The sequence below is a fragment of the Narcine bancroftii genome, chromosome 7 (assembly GCF_036971445.1).
Source record: "Narcine bancroftii isolate sNarBan1 chromosome 7, sNarBan1.hap1, whole genome shotgun sequence".
Taxonomy (NCBI): domain Eukaryota; kingdom Metazoa; phylum Chordata; class Chondrichthyes; order Torpediniformes; family Narcinidae; genus Narcine; species Narcine bancroftii.
Window position 1 is genome coordinate 78164489 of NC_091475.1, and position 13734 is coordinate 78178222.

The 13734-nt window shown below is 48.5% G+C and overlaps 1 protein-coding gene across 5 annotated transcripts in view; it reads right to left on the reverse strand.

Annotated features, from left to right (window-relative positions):
- The window catches only part of LOC138739043 (collagen alpha-2(IV) chain-like), a 171842-nt gene that overhangs the window by 71935 nt on the left and 86173 nt on the right, over positions 1-13734 (reverse strand). For all 5 annotated transcript variants that reach the window (XM_069890422.1, XM_069890423.1, XM_069890424.1 and 2 more), the window contains 6 exons: positions 12052-12120; positions 11524-11559; positions 10272-10334; positions 10112-10147; positions 8658-8699; positions 7904-7993 (listed from right to left, as the gene is read on the reverse strand). In XM_069890422.1, coding sequence (XP_069746523.1) covers positions 7904-7993; positions 8658-8699; positions 10112-10147; positions 10272-10334; positions 11524-11559; positions 12052-12120 — 336 coding nt within the window. The remainder of the gene's footprint in view (positions 1-7903; positions 7994-8657; positions 8700-10111; positions 10148-10271; positions 10335-11523; positions 11560-12051; positions 12121-13734) is intronic.

The following is a 13734-nucleotide window of genomic DNA, read 5'->3' on the forward strand; positions in this document are numbered from 1 at the left end:
AAGTCATAAAGGGGTGCTCCTAACCAGACCCAGCTCAGTCTGGACTGGTCGACCTTGATGTAATACGCTCCAGTCTTTTGTTAATAAAAGGCTTGGTTTGAGTCAACAAGTCTTTGAGTCATTCGATGCGCTACACCCACCTTTTACCTTGGACCCCCCCCTGCACCACTGGAGCACAATTACTGTTGTGTGACTATCTACAAAGCACATTCAAGTTACTCACCCAGCCTTCTTGAACAGCATCCCCCAAATGCTCAACTTCTCCCACCAATGAAAGACAAGAGGAGGGAGCTCTCTCCTGATCCTCAGCAGAATTTTGCCATGGGATCTGATACATCACTCCAGGGTTACACAAGTCTTCAGTTTAATGTCCACGTGAAAACCAGTAGATACACTGTGGCACTCCCTCACTACTCCGTCACTGCGGCACTCCCTTAGTACTACCCCTCCAACTGTGTGCCATCCCCTCAGGACTGCCCCTCCTACAGGCCTTGTGCAGAACCAGACCTGTCAGCCTCTTCCAGAAAAGGCAAAGGAACAGATCTACGCAGATTGCCCAACATGGGGCACCCTGATGCACCCCCTGCAAAAGCAAAAAGGCGCCGTTAAGCTTGATGAGACACTCTGTCGCAGCTTACATCAATCAGATGTGGGACTTGAAACATGGCCCCAGTCCAAACGCGTGTAGGGTCCTGAGAAAGTAATCGTGATCCACCCTGTCGAATGCCTTCTCCTGCTCAAGAGAGAGAAAGGCACCCGACAGACCGGCATCACGGAACAGTTTGACCAGGTCCCGGATGAGGTGGATGTCATCCTGAATGGATTGGCCCAGGACCGTGACAGGGTGGATCACTTGAGCCAGTACAGAGCCTAGGCAATTGGCTGCCTGTAGATTTCTCTAATGAAAACAAAAACGGTGAGGCACAGTCCATATCCCTCAGCATCTGAACCAGTGACCTCACAATATGCGCCTTGGGACGTCTCAAGCTGCAGATTCCTCAGCACCTCCTTCTCCTGGTAGCTCTGCCAAAGGAGTGAATCTTCAGTGGTCGGCCCCAGCTGGGACTCCAAGTCAAGCAGCTTCTGCTCATGCCGCTCGATCTTGGACACGCGCTCCTCATTTGACCTTTGTAATCCTGGCAAAACAACCTTATGTGAGCCTTGCCCACATCTCACCGGAGCCTGAGGGAGGTGAACCTCCCCCCACTTCCCACTCCAAGTCACCCAGAAATGACTAAATGAATCTTGTAATTGGTGGTTGTCCAACAGCTAGTTGTTAAAATGCCAGTACGCCGACCCTGGCTAAGCGGGCAGCGGACTGAGCGCCGCCCACACCAGATGATGGTCTGAGCATGTTACTGGCCACATGGAGGCAGCCAACACCCAGGTCACCCTTCTTCACAGAATGTGCTGGTGATCCATGAACAGAGTGGACTGGTGATCCAGGGGCCGGATGTCCCTCAACAGGAACTTTTGCCTCAATAGAGGCCTCCATCTGGGAAACCACCTCACAAGGTGACCCTCCTCCCTCAGGTAACCCCCTGGTTTCTGGGACCATCTACCTCACTGGGAGATGTACACTCTTGGAGCAAAGCTGCACCAGAGGGTAGATCCCCGCCCTCCTGCGCAGCGGAATCTCTCAGATGTTTGCTCGGGGAACGCAGCCCCGATGGAGGGAAGATCACCATTCTCAAGTGGCTCTAATGCAACTGGGTCACCCTCCAGCTCCAGGAAGGCACACCCCGTGCATGCAGCCTTTACTAGTGGTAAATCCTCTTCTTCAGATAACCCCTTTCCCTCTTCTGTGGACACGCGTCTCCTGTGTTTTTGTTCTGCCTGCTTCCTGAGGCACAGAGACTTCCATCTCCAAGGAATCCTCAGCCTTGGATACCCCATCACTCTCCCCAACTCCCTCAGGCCCCTGTTGACCCCCAGAGACTATCAGCTCCTGCTTCTCCGTGCCTTCCTTCCCTTAGCAGGAATCCACCCCCTGCACTTTCCACCTCATGCTCTTCCCTGGCAACATTTGTCCCATCACAGTGGGCAGGGGGGGGGGGGAAACAGCTGGAGGGGGGACAGAAGAAGAAAAACTAGCTGTACCTCTCCACAGTGTCAAGGTGGAGTCAACAGCTTGCCGGTTAGGGAAATCCCTCTGAATGCGCCCAGCACCTCGGACACCCCTTGACCCAGTACAGGTGGTAATTATTTTCCCTTAAAGTCCACCTGGAACTGCCCCTTAGCATCCCCACCCTGAGCTAACTGCAAAAAAACCCCCGAGCCATTTAAAGCCATACAGTGACTTATTGCCAGGTGCAGCAGGCTTTAAAGCAGCATCTGATTTCACCTCCCCCAGAGATCGCAGGTGAGGGAAAAGGGCCGCATCAGGCTTGTGGGTATACACGGCAGACAGGACCACCTTCTACATGGGCCAGGGGGGTGTCACTGGCTCCACCGGGTTGACGAGCCCACCGTCATCCCCTTACTCAGGGCCAGGGTCACCTCTTTAGTGGACTGCAAGAAAAACAAAATCTTCTGTGAAATTTATCTACCGCGAAAATACCCTTCTTCCCACCCAGCTTCTGAGGCAAGCTTTTAAATCTCCTTCCAGACTGATGGACAATTATATGGCATTGTGCAGAGGCCAACGCCTCTGCAGGAGCCCTACCTCCAGGAGCTGCAACTGCTGCGTAGGACCGAGGGGCTGCCATCTTAGAGCTGCAGCTCGCCATGATGAAAATCCTACGCAGTCAGTAATTACCGCACCTGCTGATATGAAACACTGTCTTCCTACAAGCAGAACACACACTGAATCCAGAGTTTCCACAGGAATATCTATGCAATGAGAACTACAGCACTATTCTTCTCAAGCGCAGGGAAAAATATCTGCCTCTGGGTCAGCTAGATACTCCTCCAGCCTCATGAGACCAAGGTGCCATCAATAATCTTCTTCTCCCATTCATCCTGAGCAGAAGTCTTTGGTTGGGAGTGGGCTTTCTGATGGTAACAACCCAACTCTCACCGAAGTCCAGAGACAGCCTTGGCAACGTGCTAACTGTGATGTTTCTTTTATTACAATAAAGAAACTTAGAATCTTTTTAAACAACTAGATTTATGAACTAAAGCAAACAGCGCTAAGACAAGGACACACACAGACCAGGCCTCATGTGGAGGCTTCCATCGTGAATATCCCAAAGATGCAACAGCATTCCCAAGATTCAACACTCAGACACCACACACTCCATCTGTGTCTCCTCCTGGTGGTAGCACTCTATCATCCCCTTTCCTTGAGATGTTTAATCAATAAACCAGAAAGTAATTCTTTTCAATCATGTGGAACAGATCAGTCCCAGCTTTCTGCCATGGTAAGTCAGTTATTATCATGGGTTCCTTTGGCTGCTTTGTGTGATGTTTCAGACAGGTCTCACAGCTGGAAACCATCCTGTCAAGGTCAGCATTTATCCCTGGCCAATAAACAGCAGTTCTGGCCCTCCCCTTGCATTTTTCCATTCCTAGGTGCCCCTCATGCACTTTTTTCAGCATCTCTTGTCACAGTGACTGAGGAATGACAATCTGCTCTGTTGGAGTAGAAGCCAATTGAGAACACTCAACTCAGCTCTGATGTTGAAGTATGGCTAACATTCTCCTCTAGGCCAATGGTTCTCAACCTTTGTCTTTCCACTCACAACCCACTTTAAGTAATCCCTTTGCCATCAGTGGTCTGTGATTAGTAAAGGATTGCTTATGGTGGTAGGAAAAGATGGGTGGAAAGGTTTGAAAACCATTGTTTTAATTGTACCTAATTGACTCGTTATGTGCACGGTTTCATAACCCCAGAGGAAATGGGCCAATGACAATTTTTCTCAAGCAAAATATTTCAGTAACAATTGGGTCTAGAGCAGTGATTCTCAACCTTCCCTTCCCACTCACATATAGTTAGAATGGTCTTCTGTTGTCCCCATTCTTCCTCGTGGTTGTCTGTCCACTTGAATTCACATCTGTCCTGTAATAACTTCCTCAGGTACATTGTTTTGGAAGACAGGTTTGGTATGAACTTACCAATGAAATTGATCATTCCCTGAACTCTCAATACACATTTTTTGTCAGTGGGTCTGAGCATCTCTAAAATTGCTTTCCCCTTGCTCTTTTCTGCCTCTGCACCTGCCTCTGACAGTTTATCTCCCAGAAAGGTGATTTCCTTCACACCAAACTGACATTTTTCTCTGTTTTTAACTTCAATCATACTTCTGGATGTGTTGTAGCACTTTAACGGTGTTGCTTTTATGTGGATCCCCATAGGATCATGTCATCAATGTACACTCTACCCCATTTATGCCTTCCATGATGTGCTCCACTGTCCTGTGGAACACTTCTGGAGCTGAGGAAATTCCAAAAGTCATCCTCAGACAGGAGTATCAGCCAAATGGTGAATTAAAAGTACACAATTTTGTGCTATCATGCAGTTTTATTTGCCAGAAGCCCTGGGATGCATCCAATTTAGTGAAAAACTTTGCACCGGCCATCTCACTTGTAATTCCATCTCTGGTTGGAATTTGATAATATTCCCTCTTTATATTGGCATTCAAGTCTTTTGGGTCCATGCACACGTGTAGGTCACCGATCTTTTTGACACACACCGCTGAATTCTCCCATCCTCTGGGCTCGTCCACTTTCTTTATGGCCCCCAAGTGACGTCATTCGGTTGAGTTCCATCTTGAGCTTTTCTTTTAGTGGCGCTGGAACCCACCTTGGGGCCTGCACTACTGGCTGTGTGTCCTCTTTAATCTTATAGGTGAATGGTAGAACTCCAAAGCCTTCGAAGATGACTGGAAATTGATCCAGTATTTCCTCTACGCTGTTCTATGTATGGTCCTTGTTAATGTGATACATCCTCTTGACTAGGCTTAAGTTTTCACATGCTTTGTCACCGAGCAGTGATTAATGTCCACCTGAGATCATGCTCTTTATTTTTAACTTTCACCTTGAGTTTACATGTATCTTCAAGTCGATGCTCTGTCCACTGTAGGCATTGAGCAGTACAGGATTTGCATGGATGGATGGCTTTATCTTCATTGCCCCGATGTTGTGCTCACAGATCAATTGACTTTTGCCCGTGTCCAGCTTGAAAGGAATATTTTGTTCCATTTGTATGCAGTGGCACAGTCCATTTAACCAGCTTGACACTATTCACTTCCTGCACAATCACGCCCACAAAAAGTGTATCACGGAGAGTGATATCTTCTATAGCGTATACACTTTTACTTCTATCTTGCTTCCTTTTGGGAAAACATTGCTTTGCATAGTGATTCTGCCTTTTGCACTTGTTACAGATTTTCCCATAGGCTGGGCATTGTTTGGGTTCTCGTTTAATGGCACATCATTTACAATTGAATGTCTCTCCATTTTTTTGTTGATTCCTGTGTCTCATATTTTATTTGTGTATGTGTCTAGATACCATGGCTATGACTATGCCTTCATTTTCACTGGCTTTTACACAATCACCTTCACTGGCGTGGTATATTTTCACAGCTCCAAGTAAGGTAAGCTCTGTCTCTCACAGCAAACACTCTCTCATTTTATTAGCATTAATTCTGAACACAATTTGATCATGGATCATTGAATCTTGCAGCAGTCCAAAATTGCATCCTCTTGCTTTTAATGTCAAGTCTATTAAAAAAGTATCAAAGCTCTCTCCCTGCAGCTGCATGTGCGAGTGAAACACATACCTCTCGAAGGTTTCATTTTACTTTGGTGAACAGTGTTCATCCAACATCTCGATAACCTTGTTGAATTTGCTCTGGTCTTCTGCCTCAGCAAAAATAAATGTGTTGAAAACCTCTAGAGCTTTAGGTCCTGCCACGGCAAGTAGCTTCCATGTATCCAGTTTGCTATCGATTCCATTGGCTTGCAGGAACAGCATGAAATTTTGTTTAAACAGCCTTCGCTCATGGTTGGTATTTCCAGTCCATTTTACAGTGTGAGGAATTTTTATACTCTCCATATTTTCTTTGCTGATATTGACTGTTACTCATTATGCACACTGTGGTGTTTCTTTCACTCCTTTGCACAGCAGCACATTCCTGGTGTTTCTTCCACTCCTGGTGATATTTCTTTCATTACAATCAAGAGACTTGGGTTCTTTTTAAACAATTAGATTTATGAACTAAAGCAAACAGCACTAAGACAGAACACACACACACCAGACCTCATGTGGAGGCTTCCATCTTGAATCTTCCCAAGATGCAATATTCCCCAGGTTCCACACACCTGGTGGTAGCATACCTGGTGGTACACCAACCACTGTCTGAGTGCTCCAACAGCACTCAAACTGTCAAAGACCTTGCAGTCCAAAATCTTCTTTCTTCCTCCAAAAATGACCACTACCGAGATGAGAATGCACTCCCACGCTTTTCAGTGACCTCTGCACTAGCACGAAACAATTTTTAAAACAACAAATTATTGGTTAACGGCAGAGCTCATGCAGTACCACTGCTCCCGCGATTTGTCTCTCCCTCAGGTCTGCCCCTCTCACAGTGTAGGATTCCATCAGTTCTGCTTCTCCTAAATGGGCCCCTTAAATTGGATTCGCAGCCTGGAATATGTCAGTTGCCAGCATCTTTGTTTGCTGAAAGACCAACAAGATTTGGGCAGACCAAAGGCCACCTTTCACCAAGTTAATATCTTCCAGCAGTTTGTCCTCTGTCATTCTGCTGCAGGGGATGAACCATGACAAGGACCCTTGCATCCTTCTCCAGACACACTTAGCAAATCCACAGTCTACAAAGAGGTGGGTGACTGTCTCCACTCTATTGTAGTTGTCTTGAGGGTAACAAGCCTTGTGGGTGATACTCTGGTTGTACAGAAAGGATCTGATTGGGATGGCTTCTCTCACTACCAGCCAGGCCAAGTCCTAGTGCATATCAGTATGCACTGGCAATGAGGCCTTTTACCAGATGACCTGGACAGACTGCTCAGGGAACTAACCCACTTGTATCCATCGAATCCTCGTTTCTTGGTGTTTGCAGGACATTACCTGCTAACCACTACCTGATGGACTTGAGGTCAGAGGTGTCCATCTATAAAAACTTTTCCACAAAGGATAGTCAAACTGACTGGGCTATCGTGTGGCCCATCCTTTGCAACACCTGGAACAGGAAGAACCTCAGCACATGGTGTCACTTACTGCCCTCATACCATGATTCCATGCACAGCCTGATGCAGCCAACAATGAAGGTGGTCATCAGGATGAGGGCCATGCTGGATACCCCCTTGCTCCTGTTGTCTGAGACTTGTACTTGGCGACCCTTCAGATCCTTTCCATCTTGGATCCCCATATGAACCAGAAGACTGCTCTGGTGATCGCCAGGGCAGAGGTGCGGACGTTGGATCACCTCAGTCTCGCACCTGATGACCAGATTCTACCCTGGTGATCGCTGTTCCCACAGTATCAGTTTCTGATGGATCTTTGTGATCCACACCAACCTATTTTTATTGCACGCCTTGACCCCTCAAAACAAGATCCCCAATTTCTACAGGTAGTCATATCTGACTGTGAAGGGGATGGCAGACTGGTCGGTGCCTTGCTCTTCTTTCAGTTTATCCTGGTACCAGATGCAGACTCAGATTGGTTGTAGATGCTGATCAATGTGCGGACCGATTATATGTCTGAACAGAAGACGGTGATGTCGTCACTATAAAGGTAGACTTTGACCTGAGTGCCTCCAGTGCCTGGCAACATCACCCCTCTTCTGCTCTCATCCCTCAAGATGGATTCAGCAATGGGCTCTCTCAGTGCACAAACAAGTCAGGAGAGAGCAGGCTACCCTAATGGGGAAGCTCTCCGTTTCCCACCCATTGGGCCAGTTTAGTCCTGGCACGATGACATTTGCTGGCTCTGATTCTTTACCTTTTCTCCTGCATCTCCTTTTATGTAAGTGGTGACTGCACTTCCAGAGCTTGCTCCGGGCCCAGGGTTTCCCGGAAGTCCTGGATCTCCCTGTGGTCAAAAGGTGGAAGCAAGTATTATGAATGTAGAGACCCCAAAGTGCCCGCTCCATACTTCCAACTCACCACCACCCGGGAGCATTGGTCAGAATCCTTGGCTGCACTGGAAATCTAATAACCCCTGTTTGGTTTGCCACAAATGGCTTCTCATCAAGGACAGAAAATTGCTGGGATCTTTATATCTCAAGTGAATGTGAGTGAGAGAAAGAGAGAAAGAGAAAGGATGAGAGAGAAAGAAAGGGGGAGAGAGAGAAAGGGGGAGAGAGAGAAAGAGGTAGAGAGAGAAAGAGGTTATCAGAGAGAAATTCAGAATAAATGAGACAGGTAGACAATTCTTGTTTTGAATTGAGAGCTTACTTTGCATTGATTCCATTCCCCTTTCTCTGCCACTCAGCCTCTGATCATTCCCAGTCTGCACCTTATATTCTCCACACCCCTTCATTACTAATCCCTTGGCCTGTAGACCTTCTGCCCTCCTCCCATCTCATGTCCCACCATTGGTAAAGGTGGTTTGACTGGTTTTGTGGGTGAAGTTCTGCAGTGAGTGGACTGATGAAGATCCCAGCTCCATGCCCGGCATAGTGCATTGGGTCAAGCTTGCGCTCACCAAACCAGCCGCGGCCCTCTGCTCGACAGGAAGGAAGAAATTCACCAACCTTGTCCCCCTTCTGTCCCTGGAAACTGACTGCGTCATTCCCCTGTGGATCAACCAGTTAGAATGTCGTTAACATTACTGCCACCATTTCAACAGAGCCTTTCATCAGTCATCGCACTGCTGGGCTGCATTCCCTCACCAACATCTTTGTTTACTGAAAGACCAACAAGTTTTGGGCAGACCAAAGGCCGCCTTTCACCAAGTTAATGATCTAGCAGTTTGTCCTCTGTCATTCTGATGCAGGGGATGAACCATGACAAGGACCCTTGCATCCTTCTCCAGACACACTTAATAAATTCACAGTCTACAAAGAGGTGGGCGACTGTCTGCTCTCTGCCCAGACAGAAAACACAGAGGGATTCCACACAAAGAGATCTGATAAAGATCTAACCTGTTTTAGTGTTACTGTGCAGGGACATCAGAGGGATTTCCTACACTTCCTGTGAACTGCTGCTGGATCTTCGCCCCTTCTCCAGCAGAGTGGTGTGCTGGCCTCTCGTCACAGGTCTCTGATGCCCCTGACATGTAGTTCCAGAGGAGCGGAGGACAGAGAGGGGTGATTGGTGGAAGGAGACGTGGGGTAGAGTGCACCATGTCTCAGATCTCAGGGATCTAGGGCTCTTGCCCATGCCTAGCCAGGGCTACCCCCAGTGTTGGTGCCTGATCAGAACCCCAAGGAGACATCATCGCCTAAGTCTCTCTGACCATTGGGCAGGGCTTGAGTGTTGAATCAGGAGGGGTCTTTAAATCACACAATGAGATGGTGTGGCTGCTTCATGATGCATGATGCCTGTTGCATTACACCTCACTCAGGCAGGTGCTGCATATGGTTGGGAGTACCCTGTGGAATTCCTGGTGAGATCTGACTAACTGGAGGAAGCAGATGTTACCAAAATGCACTCCAGGGAGTACCATCCACATATGCACCAGTGGGCACAAGTGCAGTGGTACATGCGCAGGTTTTGCAGCCCCCCCAACAAATCAGGTGAGAAGTTAATACTCATTGTTAGAAGAGGAGGGTAGAAGGAGTTGGAAGTGGAGGGAGAGGTGGAAGGGTCTTCTGAGGGGAGGGGTATGTGTTGAAGCAGGAGGGAGGGGGAATTGGAAGCAGAGGGAGAGATGGGGAGAAAGGGAAAGGGAGGGGGAGAGGGAGATGGATGGAGGGAGAGGGAACAAGGGAGAGGAAAAGAGGAGAGAGAAGGAAATGGAGAGGGAGGTGGAGGAGAGGGAGGGAGGGGTAAGGGAGGGAGAATGAAGGAGAAAAATAAAGAGGGAGGGAAGGAGATGAAAAGGGAGGGAGAGGAAATTGGAGAGGGAGAGGGATGGGAAGTGATTATAACTGAAATGGAAGATGACAATGCTTTATCAACAAGCACATGCAAGATAGGCAGAGTGGCCTCGGGTCTGTAATGTAAATATCTGGAGGGTTAATGGAAGATCAATGGACAATGTTACCTTGGGTCCTTGAACACCTGGAGGTCCAGGAGCTCCCTGTGAACAAAGGTGCAAGTGGTGAGCTCCAAAAAAGCACAGTAAACAGACAACAATCACGGGACGCGTCCCAGAAAATCACCACGGCCTCAGGGTGCAGGACCATCCCAAATATGCTACATACCGGTGGTCCTCGCATGCCTGGGGGACCTCTTTGGCCATTCTGTCCAGAAGGACCAGTTGCACCCTGAGAAAAAAGCAAAGTTATTACCATGAGGAGTATGTCCTGTTGTACTGAGGAGACACAGCGGCATATCAGTGCAGAGTGAACTCCCTCAGCACAGCCATGACTAAATTATGTTACAGTGCAGGGAAGGGAAGGGGTTGGAGAAGGGAGATTGGTAGAAGGGAAGGGATGGAGAGGGGTGATTGGTGGAAGGGATTGGAGAGGGGTAATTGGTGGAAAGGAAGGGATTGGAGAGGGGTGATTGGTGGAAGGGAAGGGATGGAGAGGGGTGATTGGTGGAAAGGAAGGGGTTGGAGTGGGGTGATTGGTGGAAGGGAAGGGGTTGGAGAGGGGTGATTGGTGGAAGGGAAGGGGTTGGAGAGGGGTGATTGGTGGAAGGGAAGGGGTTGGAGAGGGGTGATCAATGGAAAGGAAAGGGTTGGAGAGGGGTGATTGGTGGAAGGGAAGGGGTTGGAGAGGGGTGATTGGTGGGAGGGAAGGGGTTGGGGGGTGATTGGTGGAAGGCAAGAGGTTGGAGAGGGGTGATTGGTGGAAGGAAAGTGGTTGGCAAAGGGTGATTGGTGGAAGGGAAGGGGTTGGAGAGGGGTGATTGGTGGAAGGGAAGGGGTTGGTGAGGGGTGATTGGTGGAAGGGAAGGAGTTGGTGAGGGGTGATTGGTGGAAGGGAAGGAATGACAAGAGGAGTTGGTAAGTAGGTAAGACAAATTTCAGAAAAGGTGGGGGGAGGGAGGGTTGGTGGGATGGGATGATGGAGGGTGGGAAGGTTTGGTGGGAAGGATTTGGGAAATATTAGAGGAGGTAGTTGTGGAGGAATGTTTAGTGAAGGGAATGGGTTGGTGAAGAGAGGAGAGTTGACTGATGTGAGGCAAGGTTGATGGAAGGGTTGGGAAGAAGTTAGAGGAGGGATGGATTGGTGGGCAGGAAGATTGGTGGCAGGGAGGGATGGGTGTGTGGGGGAATTGTGGGACCCTGCCTTGGGTACTTCCTGCTTATTGGGCAGGTTACTGAGGACACCATCAATACCCAAAACTGGATTGAGTTCATGCTTCAGGCGAAGAAGCCTCAGCAGAAGTAGTTTCCCTTGGTGGTTGGCGGTGGGCTTGCGTAGATCCTGTGGACACAGGACAGGAAAGCACACTCCTCCCTCCCACTTAGAACATGTAGACCCCCACCCAAAGTTAAACACTTACCGGAAGCCCAGGAAGGCCCGGAGCTCCAGGATGACCCTGTGGAGACAAGGAGGACATTACCACATCTTCGCAATGTCTCACACTCTGCTCCTGCCCCAAGTGTAAAAGGGTCAAGGATCGGACTCACATCTTGACTGGTACCTGGGCTACGTGCTACCGTCACACTGAATGACCAGGTCAAAGTCAGACCCAGGGTGTTCTGAAGGGACTGACAGGGTTACTGAGTCAGTGATGGGCCATCCCTGGCCACCGAAAGAATGAGCTGTAATGAAGGACAGGATTCACGAAGGCCCTCACTTCAAGGATAACGAGCAGTGGGTTAAAACAGTTCAGGCTATTTTTGAAATCCCAAACTTCTAGGTGTTTGCTTTCCATAGATTTTCTAATCGAATCCCATTCTGTAAGCACACGTTAACTTGGCATTGGGGAGCTGCCCAGCTGTGGATGAGTGGCCGAGAAGGAGTGAGTTGTGAGCAACGGTAGCCTAACTGCTGGAGTTCATACCAGTACAATGACAATGGAACTCACCCTGTGGCTCTTTCCCTCCGCTGTAACCAGGAAAGGTTCACCCTTCTGGCCCTTCTCTCCAGGCACGCCCTGTAGACACAACACCAAATGAAAGCATTCTGCCCTCATCGTTTGTCTTTTTGCTCCATCCCAGACACTGCTATTATTCACCATCTCCTGTCCCGGGATCTACAATTCCTGATGGGATCTTCTGCTCTTTCCCGAGAAGTGCCCCTGTCCTGGCATCCAGTATTTCTGATCAGATCTATCTTCCTTGTAGTGGAGGTAATCCCACCAACACTTGCACCTTCTTCCTTCACGTCCCCATACTGTAGTCAGTGGGTCTGCTCCATCCTTCACCTCCCTCTTCCCATCACCCTCATCCCCACCTCTTACATTCTCAAGCCTCCTCTCCCCACACCTTGTCAACCCTGCGCAGCCCAACAGAAAGCTCTCCAAAGCATAGCAACCTCGAAGTGTCACCTGGTGCGCAAACTCCACATATACCTCCATAAGCTTGAAGTAACATTACCTTATCTTCCTTAATTAAAGCCTGGGTATGATTAACCTCATAAGCTGTCACTCCCCAAGGTTTGCCCTGGGACAGGTACAATATATTTCACTTGCCAATGGCTGGGGCTTTCAGAAGCTTCAGACATTGTGGTAAGAGATAAAGAGAAACTGCAAACATTGACACAGATCGGAAGGCAAGATGTGGAGTGGGCAGAATGTTTCCCCACTGAGAGACTGCATTGTAATGTGGACAAATTAGGGGTAGCACAGTTGGTGTGGGATTTCATGGCTGGCGTGGGGTGTCACGGTTGGCGGAAAGGCAGCATGGTTGAGGAGGGGCAGCACAGTGGCAGCATGGTGGGAGTTGTGGTTAGCACAATGCCTTTACAGTGCCAGCAATTGGGACTGGGGTTCCAATTCCGCACTGACTGTATGTTTTCCCCATGTCTATGTGGGTTTTCCCCAGGGGCTCTAGTTTCCTCCCACCGTTCAAAATGTACTGGGGGGTGTAGGTAAATTGGGTGTAAATTGGGCGGCACAGATTTGTGGGCCAAAATGGCCTGTATGTCTACGTTTTTTAAAAATTTAAATATTTAAAATTGCTCTTTCCCGGGAACATGCTGTGAACAGGTGGTGGAAGCAGATCCAATAAGAACCAGAGAAATACTGGGTCAGAAGGAGCCACCAGGATTGTGGGAGTGAGCCAGGGAAGGGAAAAGTTGGAATAACACTATAGAAAGGGAAACATTTCTGGTCCAAAACGCTTTGTCAGAACTGGGTAAGAGAGAAGTTCATTTTCCATGGCAGAGAAGGGAAGAGAGAGATGGTGGGAGAAAAGGAATATCTCACATATGATGAGGCTGTGTGGATATTCTTGTTTACTGGAAAATCCTGCGCTGTCTGTAAGGAGCTTGTACATTCTCCCCGTGTCTGCATGGGTTTTCCCCAGGGGCTCCAGTTTCCTCACACCATTCGAAACGTACCAGGAGTATAAATTGGGTGGCAAGGACTCGTGGGCTGAAATGACCTGTTATGTACAGTACATTTAAGTTTTTAAAATATTTAAAGAATTTTAAAAAACCGACAGATTGGGTCATGGATTTGCAGAGCTCTTATATCCCAACCTGCTGCCCCCTCTTCCACCCCATTCTAACCTCAACCACAACGAGATTGAATGCAAGCTTGAGAAAC